General features: G+C 37.7%; 1 protein-coding gene across 1 annotated transcript; it reads right to left on the bottom strand.

Moving 5' to 3' along the window:
* Window positions 1-1,678: 1,678 nt before the first annotated feature.
* Window positions 1,679-20,436, bottom strand: kank1b (KN motif and ankyrin repeat domains 1b). Its single transcript, XM_053485930.1, has 11 exons — window positions 20,332-20,436; window positions 15,492-17,826; window positions 15,334-15,411; window positions 13,328-13,421; window positions 12,283-12,414; window positions 12,081-12,168; window positions 5,676-5,895; window positions 4,452-4,594; window positions 4,166-4,366; window positions 3,975-4,073; window positions 1,679-3,861 (listed from the first exon to the last, which is right to left on the bottom strand). The coding sequence occupies exons 1-11, from the start codon at window positions 20,434-20,436 to the stop codon at window positions 3,808-3,810; spliced, it is 3,549 nt and encodes a 1,182-aa protein (XP_053341905.1). The 3' UTR covers window positions 1,679-3,807.
* Window positions 20,437-21,779: the final 1,343 nt, after the last annotated feature.

Here is a 21,779-nt window from a genome sequence, read left to right as displayed (position 1 = left end):
ACTTGCTGAGGACCAGAAGCATGAATTGGGTGGCACAGGGGTTCTAATGGGCATCAACCAAAGAGGAGGCTATCTAAAACATGTCCACTTTCCAATGTGTGGCAGATGTTACTGAATTTACCATCCGAGTGGTTTAAGCCTTTTTAATGCACTGTTGCCAAAAGCTGCGCTGATAACCCCCGCAAGGTTAAGATTAAGGAAATCTTGCAAGTAGATAGAGTCTGCAGCTAACCAAGTGGTGGATTTAGATATGGCCAACATGGACACATAGTATGTGGGTAATTGTTGAATAATGTTAACATTTGCATTACCTTAGGTATCCCCACTGGAGGCCTGACTTTGCGGGAGCACAAAAAAGCATAAAGCTTATAGTGCCATACACACTAAAACTGCAACTGAGCTAACCTTAAATACCACATAAAGGAATAACCCTTTAGCCTACGATAATCTCACTTCCACTGGCAGTCTGAGTGGCCCCTTAAGTTCTTTCTATGAGTTTTTGTGAAGCTGACACATCTTGAGCCAATCTCACAACAATGTGATTGCCAGCATAAGAGAAAATAAAAAATCCTTTTTCCATCTCACATGAAGATTTTATAACTGGGCTCACCAACAACAGCTTTGCACAGACTGCTCTTGCTAGTGGTTAGAACATCTGGGGGATCCTTTCCCAGGAAGACTCGTCATCATAAACAAGCTGAAATGTGTAATGCCCCTGGCCAGATTAACTGTGCCTGTGGGATTAGCTCATTGATCCATTGGACAGACTGAATTCTTAAGTGCTAGAACCATAGCACAATAGCCACATGCATTTGCATTGGGTAAGGCACTGGATTTATAACATTGTTCTGGAAGAAACTATGCAATCTCCATCCAGCACACTTCCCATGAGCCAGATACGCAATCTCCTTATACGCGTCAAAATCCCTTAATACGTTTCCCTTGTGGACCCAGACATTAAGCAGTGATAAGTATAACTGTATAACTGATAATAGACTTTGTAATGTCCTGCATGGTTCAATTTGTAGAAAATAAGAGACACATAAAGAATTATATTAGCTAAACACAGCTACTTGGTCATAAAACCAGCTACACTGCCCTGGTAAAAAAAAGTCTAATCTTTCATTAGACCATCTTTGGCTTTGATTATGGTGTGCAATGTGGTGTCCAAATGTGTACAAATGATTCCTTATGTTTGAAACTACTCTTTTACAATTGGAGTTCTGAAGGATGTTTGTGTCCAGGGGAGAGAAAACAGGGACAGCACACAGGAAACATGATAGTTGATGCATTTCTCTTCTTACGGCAGCCACACTGACCACTACCTGACTATTACCTCTCACTCTCCAGGCCCTGGACCGGACAATGGACAACAAGTTGGCCCAAAGTCATTGCCAACTATGTGGCAGGAGTGCTGTTTCCTTGCATTCCCAGAGAGCTGGCTACATGTTAAATTTTCAGATTTGGCTATAGAACCAAAAGGCGTTGCATAGTTCATTGCACAGACCTCATGAAAGGAAGTATGTATGTTCTTAATTACAATTCGACACTTAAATGATTTCCAAATCTTGCTCTCTGAATCATCTTTACAAACAAATACCAATCTTAGCCAAGAGAATTTCCCCCCATTATCACATCCTGAAACATGCAAGGAAGTAGCACACAGTAAGTATATCTGTAACTAACATGTTGCTTTAATCTCTGACAGTCATTTTATTTATTCCAACTGCAAAAAGTGATAAAGATAGATAACATGTTATCTTAAAGAGAAACATTGGATCGCCATTATACATACATTAATCAAATGATCATGCATGGCAATGAAAAGGCCAAAAATGGGTAAATCATATCATATAGCAATCATTTAGATTTTGAGACTACAAAAAGAAACAGAAAATGCCCGCACCCACATACAATGTTTTGCAGAAAAAGTGCAAAGAGGTTTTTTTTTTTTGGTGATACACAGATCTACATAAAGCATCAGGGCAGAAACTCAACAACAGCATCAGGCAGGCAAAATGGAAATACAAAGGGAAAGAGGAGTTACTTTATTAGCTGAGTAATGTACTGTCCTCAGTATACAAACAATCTCTGACAGGTTTTATAGTGACTACAGAAGAGGCAGAAAAGAGATCAATGCTAATGTGTAATGTGTGCACTGTACTGTATGTCATCAGTGACAATTTTCATAGATGTTCCTCGGTACACCACTACGGTAAATATAAATACAAAAGTCAGGATTTCATGAAACTGTAGATGTTCATTTTAGATTAAAGGAGTTTAACACAAACATTGCATAAACTGGTTAAGGGTTATAGCCTTTTGTTATGTATTTCCCCCATTTTTTGCCTATTAGTTTTAAACTTTATTAATGCTATAACCCATTTGTATCACATTGCTCATAAAGCATGCAACAAAACAAATAAAAATCTCAATCCATTAGTCTACTTCATCATAAAATTCATAATTTGAAAAATCTAAATATTATAATTTATAATGACTTGTGAAATATATTCATATAGTAAAATATAGTTAGAAAGGCTGCTGTTCAAGCTCAGCTTTTAATTTCATAATGTCACTTAACATTTTACATTGCCTAGCTTGTGTGCTTGTACTTGAAATATCCTCTAATTATTTGACTAATATTTGACAGAAATACAGTAAATTACAGAGAGCATGCAGTTTTCTGGCTGTTCTAGAGGACGTCTCTAGACTTCAAGTAGTAATATAAGACGATAACAGCACTAGGATGTTTAACTATATGTATCACTCTGTGTCACACAGGTGTTCTAATATCTTACTTATACTAACTCCCAGTCGCCAGCATGGATGAAAGAAGGTCAGTATGGTCTGGGGAGAGAGCCATGGAAGCACTTTGGAACAACACTCTGGCTCCCTAATAATTGGTTCTAACTCATTCCAAATTGCCCCCATTAGGTTGTATTTACACATAAGTTGAGCTACAAAGATAACGAGCTTCTAACACAATGCTGATTCCCAAACCACTTCCTGACCCATACAGAACTTAAGAATTAAACACGAACATAGCGCACTAGCTTTCTATTTAACCATTTTTAATTCAATTTTGGAGTGCAAAAGTTAACCTAGCTGATATAAGTGTAATAAGTAGAACTATAAAGAGAAACTTATGAGATTTACAGGAATATCCGTAACCTTTATTATTATGTAATACCGGTAAGAATTTAAAACTACTTTTATTCCTGTTAAATATATTAACAGTCGGTCACTAGTTCCGGCGGTCATGGAAGGATATGTGATGGCAGGGCAAAAAAACTTGGTTACATAAACAAACAAATCATAATCTCTTGATAATAAATGGTGTTTGCAGAACTGTTGTATAAAAGCAATATCACACTCAAGCATGTCCTGTTTTGCTAGATATGAGCATGGCCATGATGCAGTCGTCTCATGTTATATTGCTTAAATAGCTATACATTTTGTAAAATGCAACTGTAACTTTTTTTTTTAATCCACTGTAATAATTTAATATAATTTCTGTCACAAATCAAAAGCAAAATAATAAATATATGGTGCAGTAAATACTGCACTACAGGTGTAGTGAGACGCTCTCATGTCTATTACATAATGATGCAGGAATATCAGATTTGCAAATGGAAAAACGATGCAGCAATATTAGACCTGAACGTACAGTCAGTTCAACAATCAGATTATTATACTATCATTGGGGTACATGTAAATACTGTGATCGAGGACTTGCTTTATCGGGAGTGTCTTTATAGCTTGACTTTATAGCAATGACAGATCACAGCATTTAAAAATATATATTTAATTAAAAAGACCTGGAGTTGCATCAGCTTTTGTCCAGCTTCGAGACATAGCCTGAAAGCACACATATACAAAGATGAAATGTTTGAAGAACAAAAGTTACAAGTATCACTGGCCACAATGGAACAGAATCAAAATCGATAATCAAAAAATGTAAATGATCCTACCAATGACAGGCCCATGCCATGGTTTATATGAGCAAACAAGAGCATGGCAATCTCATTGTGGCCAGCATCCAGGGCTATAGACATTGCTGTGCTGTCATCCTAACAAACACACAGGTACATACATCAAAGATTATAACAACAATGTGTACTAATATAGTTCATGTTCCCTGAAAGCATATTAAACCTCTTACATTGTCGCTAAGAGTGGCATCACAGCTAGGCTGAGCCAGCAATAGACGGACAATATCAATGTGGCCGTGCTCACTGGCACACATGAGTGCCGTAGACCCCTCATCATCCTGAATATTGACCTTTGACCCTGAAGCTAAGAGAACTTTCACCATGTCGGCACGTCCATGACTGACTGCCAGCATGAGAGCCGTCTGACCAGCCTGCAATATTAGAAGAATAGTATACATATACACACACACACACATACAGAGGGCACATTTACACTACAAAAAAAAGACACAACACCTGAATGGCCTTGGCATTGACGTCTCCCTTCCTGAACAGCGTCTCTACCACGCTCATATCCTCCTTGGTTTCCACAGCAGCCAAAGCAGCCAACATGATAGGAGTGTATCCAGCCTTATTCTGCTGATTTACATTACATACACCTGCACATCCAGCCACACACACACACACACACAGCTTGCACCAATAATGAGCAAAACAATTGCTAATCAAAAAAACAATGAGCATTTGGATTAAAAATGCTAGTATGGTATAGTGGTGGAAAGTTTGGATCATTTTAGTTCCTTGTTCATCAAAATGAATAAAAAAATTTTTTGTGTGATTTAGTTCATTTTATTTAAATTAAATAAAATTTTCAATAAACAGACCCCCAGCACATCTGCATACACAACCTTTGGCTATAGTTCCAGTAATGAAAATATTAAAACGCAGCTACAGTAAGGACATATAACGATAAACAGAATGAGCAGCTCACCTTTCATATCTTCTAGTCCGAGTCGTTCGTTCTTTTTTCAACGTGACTCCCATAGACGCTTTGCAATGCAATAAATTCAAAAGAAAGAACGACTCGGACTATAAAACTCGGAGAAAAAGTGTTTAATTCCGTTTCCTGTGTAATGCACTGCATAGCATCTATGGGAGTCATGTGACAAAAGAACGAACGACTCGGACCAGAAGATATGAGAGGTGAGCTGCTCATTCTGTTCATCGTAATATGTCCTTAGCTGCATTTTAATATTTTCATTACTAAAACTATATCCAAAACTTGCACTGCATAGCGTTTATGGGAGTCACGTGACAAAAGAACGAATGATTCGGACCAAAAGACTCAAAAGGTAACTACTCATTTCTGTTTCCTGTACATAACCTATGAAGGTTTTGCGATGTTTTGAGTCAAGATTTACGAATTACTCTTTGAGACTACTCACTCTTCTGAGTCTCTAAGACTTGTTCAAAAAAAACAAATCGTTCATAAACAACACATCGCTACTATGGAATGTGATCATTATTTGTGAACCCCAAGTCCATGTTATGGTATTTTGCAAATTTTTATAATTTGTCTGCACACAATTGAATTGAAATCTTAAGTTTTTATTATTTGCGCATTTTTTTACCTTTGGCTTTAATAAACTTCAGGACTGTTACTTTACTGTAACTTGCTTCAAAAAAAAGAAAGGCCCACAAAAGCTATAAATAAATTGTGTTGCCACTAGAAATGTGTACCTGCATTCAGCAGTTTCTGCACCACTCTGAAGTTAGAATGGGACACACTGTAGTGCAGAGCTGTGTTGCCATTCCCGTCAGCCATGTTAGCCACGTGAGTCAGAACAGCAGGTGAAATATGACGACACGTGCTCAGAAAACTTTCAACTGTCTCTGGAGATGCTTTCTTCTGACTGGACACACAGAACCACTCTTGCTGGATCACATTCAGGCAGGAACGCTGAGTTGAAGAGACATTAAATTAGATTTTAATTATATGGATTGTGTTGAGTGCTGGACACCTTTATTTAAACTTCATGAATCTGTGTGTGTATTGCCTTTCATCCCTGTAAACACTCTGTAATAATGAATAATTACTTAAATGAAATTTTATTGCTATACAACAGTCAATAATTAGAATGTGGTAGAGGCAGAACTATAAAACATGGCATATGTTGTCTTATTACTTTTGGCTATCATTTCCTATGCGTGTAACTCGGTTTGCGAGTGTCCCGCAAGGCGAGTAAAGATTTTCAATAAATTTTGCCTTGGAAAACAAAAAAGTCTTGGTTAACGATTACCGAGTATCATGTATCACGCATGTGCATCTTGTGTTGAAAAAAATTAGGTCTAATTCCTCCACTCCTCTTACTTTAGCTTTACACACATATATAAACACACACACACACACACAGCGCCTGCACGCATAAACGGAAACACTGTCCGGGATTTATTTTTCCTTTTTTTTTTTTAAGGTAAAGTGCAGGGTAATTCGTTTTATTTTTTATTTCTTATGACGAAATTCACTTTGGTTTACAGGTGTTTTGGAATACGAGCCCATTTCTGGAACGAATTATGTTTGTAATCCAAGGTTCCACTGTACATACACTACCAGTGTTATTATTTTCAAGATTGTACATTAATGCTGTAGACATCCAAACTATGAATCAAGACATATTAAATTATGTAGTAAACAAAATAAGTGTTAAACAACCCAGAATAAGTTTTATATTTTGAAATGACCAACGTAACTACATTTACCTTTGATGACAGCTTGGCACACTTATAGCAAACATATTTCAACATCCACTGCTCATAGGAAACTTTGTGGGTAAGATTTGGCAAAGAATAAAAGAGTTTATGGCTAAAATGTGGCAAAGAAACCATTACTTTAGAAAAACAAACGAAAAAAGATACTTGCGTAAACCAAGAAACATGGAAATAAGATCAGTTAAAATTTGTCCTTTGGTCTAATGAGTTAAAATTTCAGATGTCTTTGTTAGACGTAGAAAGATGAACAGACGGCTCCTAAATGTGTGGTTTCCACTGTGAAGTGTGGAGGAGGACGTGTGATGGTGTGGGGTGCTTTGCTGGTGATACTCTTGGTGACTTTGAAAACTGTGGGCACAAATATCCAGCATGGCTACCACAGCATTTCTCAGCGACATGCCATCCCATATGGTTTGCACCTAGTGAGAATGTCATTTGTTTTTCAACAGAACAGTAGCCCCAAACATACCTCTAGGTTATGTAAGAGCTATTTGTACAAGAAGCAGAGTGATGGTGTGCGGAAAAGATGAATAAGCTGTATGATGGGCATAATTAATTCCGGAAGTGTATATCCGGGAGTATATCAAAACGCTCATATTTCAAAGCAAATTTTCCCATAAGAAATAATGAAAACTCCAATGATTCATTCCACAACCCAAAATACTCATATAAAAATAATTATTACAGGATATAAAATAAAAAATATAACTAATTAACCTGCACTTTACCTTTAAAAAGAGTTGTTAGATGAGAGCAGAAGCAGGGGGGCTACTGTGTAGGATGACTTTCACATACTCGCACACAAACATACACACACATTCCCACAATCACTCCTCTAAACAGATTTATCTCCCATACTGCTACAGCCCTTTTAACTTTTTTTTCTTCACAGAGGCCATTGTTGCAGTACAGTTATTAAAGATCAGACACAACGCCTAGACACAAAATAAATTGCTTTATGCACACACAAACATACACACTACCGGAATCAGTTATCTAACCAATTTAAATACCAACATCTCCCGCACTGCTACAGTCTTTTTTACTTTTTTTCCTTCACTGAGGCCATTGTTGCAGTACGGTTATTAAAGAGCTGTCACTACTCTTATAAACACAATAAAGATGCTTTACACACACACACACATGTGGTCACAGTGTATAGTAAACAGTACACACGCACAAGTGATGCACGCGCCCTGAGACTGACCATGGTGCCAAAACCACCACTACTACCAAACTACCAAAACAACTACCTGGTCTGATGACCATGATACTGTATTATTGTACTTGATCGTTAAGCCAACTCACCTGACCTCCAAGGAGAATATATGGGGTATTGTAAAAAGGAAGCTGAGAAACACCTGACCCAACAATACAGACATCAAAGAAAACTGTCAGTAACACCTCAGCAGTGCCACAGGCTGATCCCCTCATCGGTGCAGTTATTTGTACTAAATAATTTGTGTGATTAAGAGCATAATTTTTGGGGAGTTGTAAATACTTTTTTTAATGCTCTCTCCTCTTCTGCTCTCCACCTCTCTCTCTTCCCTCTCTCCCCGTCTCTCTCTGTTGAGCTACACACTGAGCTGCCAGTGATCCAGACTCCCTCCGCCCTCCGGACCTGTCTGACTCATCCTGGTGCCCCGCTTCTGGTTGGAGATCTCATCACATGGATGCCCTGTGTGTCTTTTTGGGATACATCCGGTGTCTGGGGACGTTTTCACTCTACCATGAAGACGGGTTTGGCCTCGACTGGTGTTGACAGCTGTTTCTCTGAGGACTTGACTTGGCTGCAGTTGCTCGATAGTTCAGGACTGAAATTTCCTACAAGTCTACCTGAGCCTCCAATAACTACCTGAACTCCATATTAATATCAATTAACTGTTATGCTGAACTGCCTGCCACCTAACACACAGTATAAATGCAGATCAATTCCTGCTCTCTGTTTCACCCAAATGAGGATGGGTTCCCTGTTGAGTTCGGTTCCTCTAAAGGTTTCTTCCTATTGCCATCTCAGTGAGTTTTTTCTTGCCACTGTCGCCCTCGGCTTGCTCACCAGGGACTATCTGACCATTTTGATTCATACACATTCACATTCCATACAAACTTAAATAAATCTTTTGATTGTGTAAAGCTGCTTTGGGACAATAACAATTGTTAAAAGTGCTATACAAATAAAACTGAATTTAATTGAATATACAGAAGTGAGTAATTATAAGTAAAAAAGTTATTAAACAATTAAAATCATTAATGAAAAACATATTACAATGTTATTTAAGATGATAACACTAAATTATTAAAATATTGAATTTGCACTAGGTTGAGTTAAGTTGTTGTCAATAACCTTACTTATAAAGAAATTTGCTGCATTAAATTAGAAAAGAATGCAAACCAGAAGTATTTTTCAGACACCACAGAGTATGTTCTTGCATGTACTGTATATAGTATATAAAGAAATAAAATGTGTGGGTATATACACAGAGTCAGCCAACAAAATGTATACACACTTCATTAAAGAAATAATAACAATGTATATTATATTAATATAATACTAATATTATATTGTTATCATAATAATATAATGTATATCAATATATAATGTATAGCAATAATTGTAGTATTAAAAAAATATTTTCATTTCCTATTATTTATTTATATTTTTTTTAGAATAAATGTATTTTAAATAAACACTTTAAATAATAAAATGTTAAAGATTTCTGTTATAATTTCAGTTTGAGCGAATGTTCCATAATCTGAGCTAAAACATTGCATAACAGTAGGTAATTGCAGGATACATGTGACAGCAGGGAAATGTAAAACCGGGGAGAAAATAGCAAAGACAGCAAAGAGCTGTTTTACAATTTATAATCATCTAGAACCGTTTACCGCAAACACACCCTTTTATTACTGGCTCCTTTTTTTTTTTCAAGTGAATTTATTTTCAACTTTTAAAGCTCAAATAAATAAATGTAATTTAATTCCTTCTGTAGACAGTTTTTTATTGAATCTGTTTATGGGCTAATAAAAAATTCCTTTATGGCTATGGATTTGTTGATTCTTAACCAGCAAGTAACAAGAGCTTAAATTTGTTCACCTATATAAAGGCAAATCAGGAAAAATTATATATAAATTTCTCTATTTACAGGCCCCAGTAGGGCAAAAAAGTATTTAGTCAGCCACCAATTGTGCAAGTTCTCCCACTTAAAAAGATGGGAGAGGCCTGTAATTTTCATCATAGGTATACCTCAACTATGAGAGACCAAATAATAAATAAAAAAAAATCCAGAAAATCACATTGTAGGATTTTTAATGAATTAATTGGTAATTCCTTTTTAAAAATAAGTATTTGTTCACCTACGAATAAGCAAGATTTCTGGCTCTCACAGACCTGTAACTTCTTCTTTAAGAGACTCCACTGTCCTCCGCTCGTTACCTGTATTAATGGCATCTGTTTCAACTCATTATGATTATAAAAGTCCACAACTTCAAACTGTCACACTTCAAACTCCACTATGGCTGAGACCAAAGAGCTGTCAAAGGACACCAGAAACAAAATTGTAGACCTGCACCAGGCTGGGAAGACTGAATCTGCAGGTAAGCAGCTTGGTGTGAAGAAATCAACTGTGGGAGAAATTATTAGAAAATAGAAGACATACAAGACCACTGATAATCTCCCTCGATCTAGGGATCCACGCAAGATCTCAGCCCGTGCGGTCAAAATGACCACAAGAACCATAAGCAAAAATCCCAGAACCACACGGGGGGACCTAGTGAATGACCTGCAGAGAGCTGAGACCAAAAGTGACAAAAGCCACCATCAGTAACACACTGCGCCGCCAGGGACTCAAATCCTGCAGTGCCAGATGTGTCCCCCTGCTTAAGCCAGTACATGTCCAGGCCCATCTGAAGTTTTCTAGAGAGCATTTGGATGATCCAGAAGAGGACTGGGAGAATTTCATATGGTCAGATGAAACCAAAATAGAACTTCTTGTTTGGAAAGAATGCTGAGTTGCATCCAAAGAACACCATACCTGCTGTGAAGCATGGGGGTGGAAACATAATCATTTGGGGCTGTTTTTCTGCAAAGGGACCAGGACGACTGATCCATGTAAAGGAAAGAATGAATGGGGTCGTGTATCAGGAGATTTTGAGTGAAAACCTTCTTCCATATGGAAGGGCATTAAAGATGAAAACGTGGCTGGGTCTTTCAGCATGACAATGATCCCAAACACACCGCCCGGGCAATGAAGGAGTGGCTTCGTAAGAAGCATTACAAGGTCCTGGATTGGCCACTTAGACAATCTCCGGATCTTAACCATAGAAAATCTTTGGAGGGAGTTGAACGTCCGTGTTGCCCAGCGACAGCCCTAAAACATCACTGCTCTAGAGGAGATCTGCATGGAGGAATGGGCCAAAATACCAGCAACAGTGTGTGAAAACCTTTTGAAGAATAACAGGTAACTTTTGACCTCTGTCATTGCCAACAGAGGGTATACAAGATGAAATTTTGTTATTGACCAAATACTTATTTTTCACCATAATTTGCAAATAAATTCTTAAAAAATCCTACAATGTAATTTTCTGAATTTGTTTTTCTCATTTTGTCTCTCATAGATGAAAAGACATCTTTTAAAGTGGACGAATGTGCGCAATTGGTGGCTGACTAAATACTTTTTTGCCCCACTGTATTTGCATCTGAATAAAATAAGTTTGTTTATTATCCTTGCAACTCAGTTGCTACAGTAAAAACTTTGACGTGCAGTTCAGTCTAGATTACTTTGAATATTAAGCGATAGTTAACAATGAGCTGGCACGTGGACATAGTGGTGGACATAGTGGTTAACACTGTAGTCTCGTACCTCCATGGTCACGGGTTTGAGTCTGTGTGTGTGTGTGTTCCTTCCATGCATGGTGGGTTTCCCCCAGGTATTCCAGTTTACTCTTACAGTCCTAAGACATGCCGAGTAGTCTAATTGACATTTCTAATTTGCCCCTAGTCAATAAATGTCGGTGCATTTGATGGATGGATGGATGGATGGATGGATGGATAGATAGATAGATAGATAGATAGATAGATAGATAGATAGATAGATAGATAGATAGATAGATAGATAGATAAAAGTACTTATCTATCTATCCAAGTCTGGATTTTGATCAGAAGGTCCATGCATAGTGAAGTTGTTCAAACTATCAGGAATTCACATTTCACAGACTGCAAAAGTATTTCAGAAGTATTTTATGATTAACAACTTTCTCATCCACAAATGAATGCTGCAGCAAGGAAGAAAATCTAAATCAAACTGCAGAAGAAATAAAGCAAACCACATATTTTCCACATAGATGCATTTTACTCTTCTTCATTTAATAGGAACTCACCAGTTCTCTGTTAGATAAAACCTTTGTGTCATTTAGGTGGGCTTTTAATTTGTGACAGGCAGAAATCACCTTGTCACTCATCTCATATCTAAAAGAAACAAACAAATCTTACTTAGTTGCAATATCAAAGACAAAATTAAAAATAAGCAGTGCATATTCAATGAGGAAATGTATATCTGGATTCGTTTCTTTTTTAACCAACCCTTCTCTTGTCTCCATTTTAGAAGGTTTTGTGCTGATCCTGCGACCTGTGTCTATCTGTTTCACTTTTTTCTTTTTCTCCTGCTCAGTCCACTCATAGAAGGAGTCTTCAGTAATAGATAGACAATCAAACCTACAAGCAAGACATTAAAAGGGTTCATCAATCTGGCTCTGTAGCTCATGTCTGATTACCCAGCCTACTTATTAGGCCCCTTAAATCATAGTCATCAGACTAAAAAGGGTTGAATGCACTGAAAATTTAGTTCATAGGATAGAAGCTATGGTAAAAAAGAATTAATATAAGTATTAAAGAGCAATAATTGAAAACTGATTAGAAAACAAGTTCAGGGGTCTCCAAGTGGCGCAGTGGTAAAGTGCTCGCCCTAACATCTGGAGATCGCGAGTTCGATTCCCCGGTGATGCTGTAACCTCTCGCAGCTAGAGGGAGCTAGAGAGCTGATTGGCTGAACTCTCTCAGTGAGGAGGGATGAGAGGTACGACATTAATCACAGCTCTACAGCCAATCAGGGGTGTCTGTGAGCTTCTGCAAGCGAAAGGAGCGAAACGCAAAACGTTGTCCTTCAAGTGTGTTACACGACCGCCCAACAGTGCATGAGCGAGCAGTTCGAAAAGATGCGGTCAGCTGGCATCATGTGGTCCAGAGAAAACACGTGATAGTCGTTGGCCCTCGTAACTAAGTGGTAGCGGTAGCCTTAATGTGGGAGCACCTTAGTGACAGGGAGGAATTGGACATGTAAAAGAAAACCAAGGAAAAATTATTTTTTTAAGTTTTAAAAAAAGAAAACAAATACGGATGATAATTAAAGCCTAATTAAATAATTAATATGAACACTATAGACAATGCACACAAAAAGGGAAGTTATCACTGGAGGATGTACCAAAAACAAATGTGTCAGTTGGCTAAAGAAAACTGAAACATTTTTTAACATTAATTGCATGCTACCTATTCTTATTTTAACTTTAATTTGTTCAGTATTTGGAAACATTAAGATTTAGAGCCATGTTAATATATGCTTCATCCTTACCCTGGAGAAACAGCCTTGGGAGTCTTTCTGCTTTCTGCATGTCTCTTAGACATGTCTTTTATTGTGACTATGGATCTGATGGTGTTATTGTCCTCTTGTAGACAAAAAAGAGAAGAAAAATAAACACTTTAAAAAATTCTAGTTATAGCTAAAAATTAAGTAATCAAGTTTGTTTTCATACTTGCACTCTAAAAAAATTTAAAAAGCATACATAGTTGCATATTTCGGTTTTCCGAACTGTATTTTTGCCCTACATAACATCCAAAGATTTTAAACGTGCATGTATGCTGCCCAGCCAAAAACAAAAAGTCTTACACTTTTGTTGGGTCACCTTTTGCTTTGATTATGGCATGCATTCGCTGTGGCATCATTTGCCATAATCTATCATATGCATGGCACACCCATTTGGATAAGTGTATGCAATGTCACAACATTTATTTTCATTCAGGAGACCTTGTATTGATTAGGGGAGACTCTGACCACTTCTTCTTTAGGATATCTCAAAGTTTCTCAATGGCGTCTGGACCAATTTATATGTGAGAAAATTATGTCTTACACTACCTGAACCACTCTATCACAATACCAATGAATCCTGGCACCATCATCTTGGAATATGCCCATATCATCTAGGAAGTAATTATCTATTTATGGAAAAACCTTATTTTTAAGCATTTTGGAGCCATGGTGGATGCATCACTTTATCCACTTTTCACCCAGACTTGCCTATTACTCTGGAAGAAGGTCACTCTGAACTCATCAGGCCACAGTACCTTTTCCCAAGGCTCTACAGTCCGTTTTTTATGCCGCCTATCATTTTGATGAATATTTTTTTTTAAGGCTACAAAGTATTCTCACTGATCCCCTAAGTTCTCTTTACATTGTGTGTGTGTGTGTGTGTGTGTGTGTGTGTGTGTGTGTAATTCCTATTTTGTTCATTATTAAACACAGCTGAGATCTACTGTTGTTTTTGTATGATGTAATTTCACAAATCGTTTAAGTGATATCCAATTATAATCAACCAAGTTTTTTTCCCAACCAGATTTCTGATGATGGTTCACCACTATCCCTCCAGGTTTTAATAATGCTTTGGACAGTTGTTAACGCAAAACCTGTCAGTTTTAATACAGTCTCCTGTATAAGTATATGATGTTTTGTTGTTGCTTGATGCTCGCCAATAATTTGACCCTTCTGAGTAAATTCGTTGTTAGGCCCACAGGCTATTTCTTTTGACACGATTGTTTAAGAAATGAGAATCTACTCACTGCATCAGGTAGGGTTAAATAACTGGTTGCCAGCCGAAACATATTAATCACTGTAGTAATTTTCCAATGGAAGGCTCTTATCTATTTGCTTAGTGAAATCCAGATGGTGACCTTTTTTTTAGCCGGGCAGAGTATTTTATATCTGCTGTTGAATTGTACAGATAATGGTTCATGAAATATTTATCATTAGTTATTTTAGTGAATGACTATGGTACCATGTAAGTTAAAGGTACTTTGGTGTACCTTTACCTTATATGGGAATACTCTAAGATACTCTTAAAATGATTCACATTTATTAAATAAACTTTCAAGTTTAAATGAAAACAATAAAATGTTTCGATCTAAACCTTTCCAACATTTTAATGAACTGACTGAGTTACCAAAGCTATATTCACAAGAAACACCTGTTTACGGCCTTTTTAAAATAATGAACTTTAGACTTGCACATTCCTTCTCTTCTTTTTACCAGGCACACAGCAGCCAGTCTCAGAATAGATAGTATTTATGTTATGTGTGTGTGCCACAGACCACTGGACTATGGGGCATGAAGGTTTTCCAAACCACAATGCTATCCAAATTATTTTAAGTGTAGGGCTCATCCAGCCAAAAGGCAAACCAGAGAGAGCTATTTCTATCTGCTGTCTACATTCCACTCTTTAGAAAAAGAAGCAAAGAGTCTTTCTCTTTAGATAACAAATATTCGAATTTCGTACATGAAGTAGATGGATGCAAAAGCACACTTACCACTGACGTGTCCAACTGAATTCTTTGATATAAGCTGCATGCTTTCATTGGCTTTTGAAGAAGGACCATACCTAGGAACTACAAGAAATGTTAGAAAATTATTGTAGTTGTTTAGGTGTCTGCAGGTGCGATGTCCAACCATCAAAAAACTGCTTTACCTTCATGCTGTGTATGCATTACATGCTGTTGTTGTGGAGCAACCTCATCCTTTGGTTTAAAATTGCTGCTAGTTAGCAGACACTGTTGCTCTTTTAGCAGCCTCTGCATTCGTTCTATGTAGTGATCCAGTCCAGGCTCCATATGTGCATCTAAATTTGCCTGTAGTAAATGAACAGGCATACACATGTGCCCGTCCAAATCCCGTATCCTCCCATCACCCACCTCGACCCCGATGCTCCGGGTCTTGTTAGGATCCGGTAAGCGGGAGGGACCACATGCCATGTTTCGTGTCCGAAGCCCAACCAAGAAATTGTCATTAATGTTAATCACTCCAACACCAGTATCACGAGTTATAACTTTGGGGGTAAACGGAGTGACTGTTTCTTCCTTGAGATATACAGGAGTCCCCACTGCAATAGAGCGCATTTTCCCAGGCACTTGTTGATCGATAACTTTACCATCACCGACTGCAAGTGTTTGAGTAACTATGTGGACAGTATTGGTATGTCTTTCCTTTGTATGCATGTTGGTTGGGATGGTGCTTGATTCAGGAGTGTAGACTGGTGAAGTGCTTGTGTAGCGGGAAACTGTATGGACATCAGTGTTGGTGCACTGGGAAACAAGAGGCTTGACCATGTTGACATTTGAATCTATGGTGCAATCACCACAGCCTACTGTTCTACTGGATACCTTCTTTTTCTCCAGAGTCTCCATCAATTCATTGGTTGTCATAATACCTGCATTACAAACACTCACAGATGTGCCAACACCTTGACTGCAAGTTTCCACATATTGTGTTCCTACACATTGATCCCTCTTTTGAACCTTCTTCCGTATCTCCCACAACTCAAATGGTGTGTCTGGGCCGGAGGCTACATCACTTGTCTCTGGCTGGCAGGTCACTCCTACACTGTTAAAAGTTAGCAATGCCTCTTCCCCAACAGCCACCTGTACAAGCTGAATATGATTTCCAATACCAACTGTTCTTGTCGGCATTCCTGTCTGAGTTGCAATGCTTTGCATCTCTGGTCGTGCACTGTAATTCCTGGCAGCATGAGTATGGCCCTCAGCTTCCTGTAGCTCACTCTTCAGTCTGCCCAATTCTGCTTTTAGTAATGCCTCTTTAAGCTCCATCTCCAGTGTTTGTACCTTGTCCCTCAAAACTTGAATAGTTTGTTGTTGTATTTCAAGCTCCAACTCTGTGTCCGACACCACACCCAGCATAGCTTCAGTAACACCAACTTTTACTGACCGTGCATCAAGCTTAATTTCTGTAGCAACATCTCTACAGCTTCTTGAATGCATAAACTCCCCACTAATATTCTCATTATCAATCACAGTCAAATCAGACAATGTGTTATGTTCCCAACTGTCTATCATTTTGGAAGGTTCCTTGTGGCCATCATCTTCATTTTCCAGTTTGGAATAGTTCATAGTACTTTCTGTGCTATATGCTTTTTTGCTGGTTAAACCTTGCAAATCTGGATATAACTTGCAATGTAAATTTTGAGTCTCTAGATTTTTTACCAATGCACTAAGCTGATTCTTTTCTTCCTTCAAGACCGAAATTTTGACTTGCAGCACAGGTATGATCTTTACTTGCTCCTCCATCTCTTTTAGCCTTTCTAGAGCCAGTATCATTTGGTCTCTTACCAAATGAAGGTCCAGTGGACTAACAGTAGCCACGGGTGTGGCCCTGCCAGAGCTCTTGGGGATGGTTTTCAAAGAGCTGTTTCCTGATGAAGTCTGATCAGAAACTGTTAGCTTAGAGCCTTTAGGGTTTTCCTGCGACTGTGTGTAGTTAAAAGCACTGGCGCCTACACCAGCAAAACTAGCTAGCCTGCGCCGTGGGTATATCTCTGGAATCACTGTCTGAGAAGAGCACTTGTCTTGCTCTAAATGCTTTTGAGTCTCTACCAAGGTCCTGTCCACCAAAGGATTCAGCTTAGCAGAAGTGGATTGCTGTGTCATTAGAGAAGGCTTACTATCTGAACTATTCTGACAAACACGCAGGATATCATGATGCTCAAAACCTTCAAAGGTGGATTTAGATGAGGAATGGGGGGGAGGAAGTGGAGGTTTTCTTCTGCTAATAGCAGAAGAGGTGGAACAGGAGGTGATAACAGAATTCCTAGTTTCATTGTTGCTCACAAATGTCCCAGAGGTGGCACAGTGGGAAGGGTTAGTCCCACACTGTGGTTCAGAGACTGGTGTGGCCCTGGGCCGTCTGTTAAAACTCAGCCGCTGAATGATGTCAATTTGTTTGATGGTGTCCAAGAATTGAAATTCTACTTCAAAGCAAATGGAATAAATGTGGGAGGTTTTAGCACCAGTCTAACCAGAATGATACCACCTATGCAACAAGGGAAAAGAAAAATTGTCATCAGATTACCATAGCTTTTACAAATGTACACTTGCCTAGTAATACAATATAAGGCTAAATATTTTTAGACAAGTTCCATTTACAGCTTTTACTTCTACTGGTCACTCTCAGCACCCTTTTTCCAAAGTAAATTCTTCACTCCACTCCACATTTTCTTTTTACAAACCACAGTGTCATTGTTATTGTCAATAATTATCATTTACTTACTCTCTACTTTAACAGTTTATGCAGTTTGGCAATAAACCAATCATGTGGCATATGCACAATGCATAAAAATCGTGAAGATGCAGGTCAAGAGCGTCGGCTAAAGTTCACATTAAACATTAGAATTGGGGAAACATCTCACAAACTACTGATCTCCTGGGAATTTTATCCACAATAGTCTCTAATGTTTCTAAAGCATCATGCACAAAAAAAAAAGTCCTGTTTGCAAAGGGTCTGCTGTCTGAAACACCTGCTTGATGATGTATATCAGATGATCAGGTTGGTTTTAGCTGACTGGACGTCTATAGGAACTGCACGTAACTTAATTAATCTTTACAATCATGTTGAGCAGAAAAGCATCTTAGGACACACAAAATGTCAACATTGAGGCAGATGAGCAACAACCACACATCACATCAGTTTTCACACCTGTCAGCCAAAAACAAGAATCTGTTGATACAGTTGAAAACTGATCATCTCTCTTAAATTGGGCAGTAAGTGTACAGTACACTGATTTTCCAGTCAATTAATTCTACATATACTTACATATACAGGGGAAATGGGACATTTTAAAGTTAAAATATTAAAACAAGACTTAAAAATAGAGCCATTTCCAAAATTATGAGCACTGTTTGTGGGTAAACCTTGAACTGGTGTAAATTAACAGTCTCCATATTTAGTGCATCCAGAATGTTTTCACCCCCCAACACCCCCCCCCCCCCCCCCACAATTACAAAATCTGCTTATTTTAGGTGGTTCTTTATAGAAATTAAATTAAACAAGTTATTGATCAACATATATAAAACTAAAAACTACATAATAAATTTTTAAAAATTCATCCCTACCTCCTCCTGTCTGAATTACAGTAGGTCTAGTATTTTATCTTGAGCACTAACACTAAAATTGTTGAACAAAGTATAACTGTAAAATTTTAAAATTCAGCAATGTCCCATTGCATGGTTGCACAATAAAGGTCTCACATCTCTATTAGGCAGTTATATAGAAGGTTATAGCAAGGCTTTGAACATTGAATAAATAGATATAAATTAAATAACCACTTAATTTAGTATACACTTTATTTAAAGTTATAAAAAAATATCAAAACATTTGTGCACAGATGAAATAAATATACACAACTGTAGTTTATTCTGTTTACATAATAAAAGATTTTTTGCTTACCTGTCAGATAACGCGATACATTTGTGCATTCCAGAACTAAATCATTTCATAGACCAATAACAGTGCTTTAGGTGTCTACTTTTATCCCTCTGTTTTCTGGGTTCTTATACTCTCCTCCCTCAAACTGGACTTTTCTCCTCCTCTAACTTTAAATCACACTCCTTCTGTCCCTCGTACAGCAAATCTAAATAAATCGAAAAATAAAACAAAAAGGTTTTAAACTCTCCACAATCCAAAATTTTAACACAGTGAGGCAAAACTTAGTTCTTTATCTTCTAGCAGTGCGTTCTTTATGTGGGTGGAAAGTCATGCATTTTTTGTTGGACTATTCTTGCACTTTATATTTTAAATAAGAAAAGGATTTATCTGTCAAGATCAGAAACGATGCACACCTGAGGAGGATTTGACTAATTGGCATTTGTGTGTTGCTACTGTATGAGTGGGAAATAATAAAGAGGAGAGCAGAGAGAGAGAGCAGCAGCATGCATGCACACAGAATATAAAAAGTCATTCCACAGCAAAACATTTATAGCCACATTCTCATCAGGTGTGTGTGTGTGTGTGTGTCCTTACCTGATTCTCACTTCCATCACACAGCTGGAGTTGACCACGCCCCCACTACCACAAAGTCTTTTTGTGGCCGATTCTAGCAGCTGTTCAAGTCAAGAGTAAAATTTTCTTAACATTTTGGAGGCTTTTGATCGTGATGTGTTGCACTTGTGCTGTTTTTATTCGACTCAGGTAAGCAGTAATGCCTAGTAAGAGATGAATATTTGAAAATTTACAGATATAGAAAACTTTACCTGCAGCTATATACCAATAACCATGGTGATGTGCAGAAATGAGTGTTCATATACTGGTGGCCAAACAACCAAAAATACGAAGAAATAGGCCAGTTTTAAACTAAAAATATAAATACAGAAAAAACACTATCCATACAACACACTCAATATTTGACTGAATGCCCTTTAGCAAGTTTTACCGTTGGCTTTTTTTTTTTTTTTTTTTGGAAGATTTTGAAACAGGGGCTTTTACTTTGAATAGCACCCATTTAGTCCATGGCCATGTATAACTTGTTTGATTGTAGACATTGACACTGTTTTTCCAGGAGCCTTGTTGGTTCCTGGAACCATCCTCTTTCTCAGATCTGCGCTGAGCTTCTTGAACTTGGAACCCATTTTACCATTTTTAGTGATGTCAAAGAAGCCCTTTTATGTTGGCACAGAAAAGCTACTAGGTGTAATCAATCATTAGAGAGCTTGGGCTTGACAAATTAGAAGGCATTTAAGAACTTTTAGCATTTCTGGAATGAATAATTTAATTGGATGTTTGTATGTTTTTTGTATGTATAATTTGTCCAAGTGTCGATATCAGAAACCACAAAATAATTACAATTTTGTGCTCCAAATTCTTCTGGGTTTTTTTTTATTCTATTAAAAAAATTAGGGCAAATTAATCACCAGCAAATTTTATTGTTGATTCATTCAAGACACCATGGTGCTTGAATCTTGCATGTCATGCTGCTTGAACTGTGAACGCTCTGACATCATGTAGGTGTTACTGGAGTAAATTAAGTAATGGCGGGGTGGCAAACCCCTTCATGAGCAAAAATATTCCAAGTGTGGGAACATTTTACTCTTTACTCGAGCAAAACAGCCACTAGAACCAGAAGGAAAGACTTTCTCCTGCCAGGGGTGTGGTCCACCGCCACTTTGTAAAGGACACGAGTCGGGTATGTGCAAAGGATTCACATTTGAAGAGAATGTGCAGCTGTGAGTCAGGTTTTTATTTCCAGTACTCCTCAATGAACCATTGTAAATAAAGTTTCACACATACACACCTTACTGCTGGCTTTTAAGTTCTGCATGTGCTTTCCTTTGCTCTCTCACAATCATGCTCCACTTTGTTCAGCTCATGTCAACACACAAATTAGCCATATTCTCCTCAGGTGTGTTTCTTTTTCCTATTTTTTTTAATCTCTCTCTCGGGCCCTTCATACTTCACGTTGCTTAACCACGCCCTTTTACAACAGAATTAATCTTAGTTCTCTTAATGTTTTCAACTTAACATTCACAATTGCAATCTGCCATTTTAAGCTTTAATTGTAACATTTTATTGCTGCTACTTTACTTTTTCTTGCTTTTTCCGTGCTTGGTGGGATGGATTGGCACCCTGTCCAAGGTGGACCCCGCCTTGTGCCCTAAGTCTCCTGGAATAGGCTCCAGTCCCAAAGCCAAAGCAAACATTTTGTTAATACCCAAAATGTTTTTTTAAGATCTTTTAACATAATTTCTTACGTAAAAGAATGATAATTGTATTAAATAAAATGTCTAACCTGTTCTATTTGTTTAGGTTTTACTTGCCATTGTTTAGTCACAGAGGCCAGGCTTCTATGCATTCACATCATCTGTTAACTTTAAGTACAAAGTAAAGAATTTAATCATATATAAAAAGACTTGAACGTGGTAAAGAGTTCACCAGCGATAAACCAACTGCAGCTGGGGAATTTCTGATATATTCG

The sequence above is a fragment of the Clarias gariepinus genome, chromosome 24 (genome assembly GCF_024256425.1).
Source record: "Clarias gariepinus isolate MV-2021 ecotype Netherlands chromosome 24, CGAR_prim_01v2, whole genome shotgun sequence".
NCBI classification, from domain to species: Eukaryota; Metazoa; Chordata; class Actinopteri; order Siluriformes; family Clariidae; genus Clarias; species Clarias gariepinus.
Note: the sequence above shows the minus strand (reverse complement) of the source record. Positions and strands in the feature narration are given on the sequence as shown.

Excerpts from the sequence above, each read along its gene's own strand:
- kank1b (XM_053485930.1), bottom strand. The coding sequence starts at position 20,436 with ATGGGTTCCAAGTTCAAGAAGCTCAGCGCAGATCTGAGAAAGAGGATG. Across the intron at positions 12,169-12,282 it reads AAAATGGAGACAAGAGAAGG|ATATGAGATGAGTGACAAGG; the intron begins GTTGGTTAAAAA and ends TGTTTCTTTTAG. Across the intron at positions 4,367-4,451 it reads TCAATGCCAAGGCCATTCAG|GCTGGTCAGACGGCTCTCAT; the intron begins GTGTTGTGTCTT and ends CTAATATTGCAG.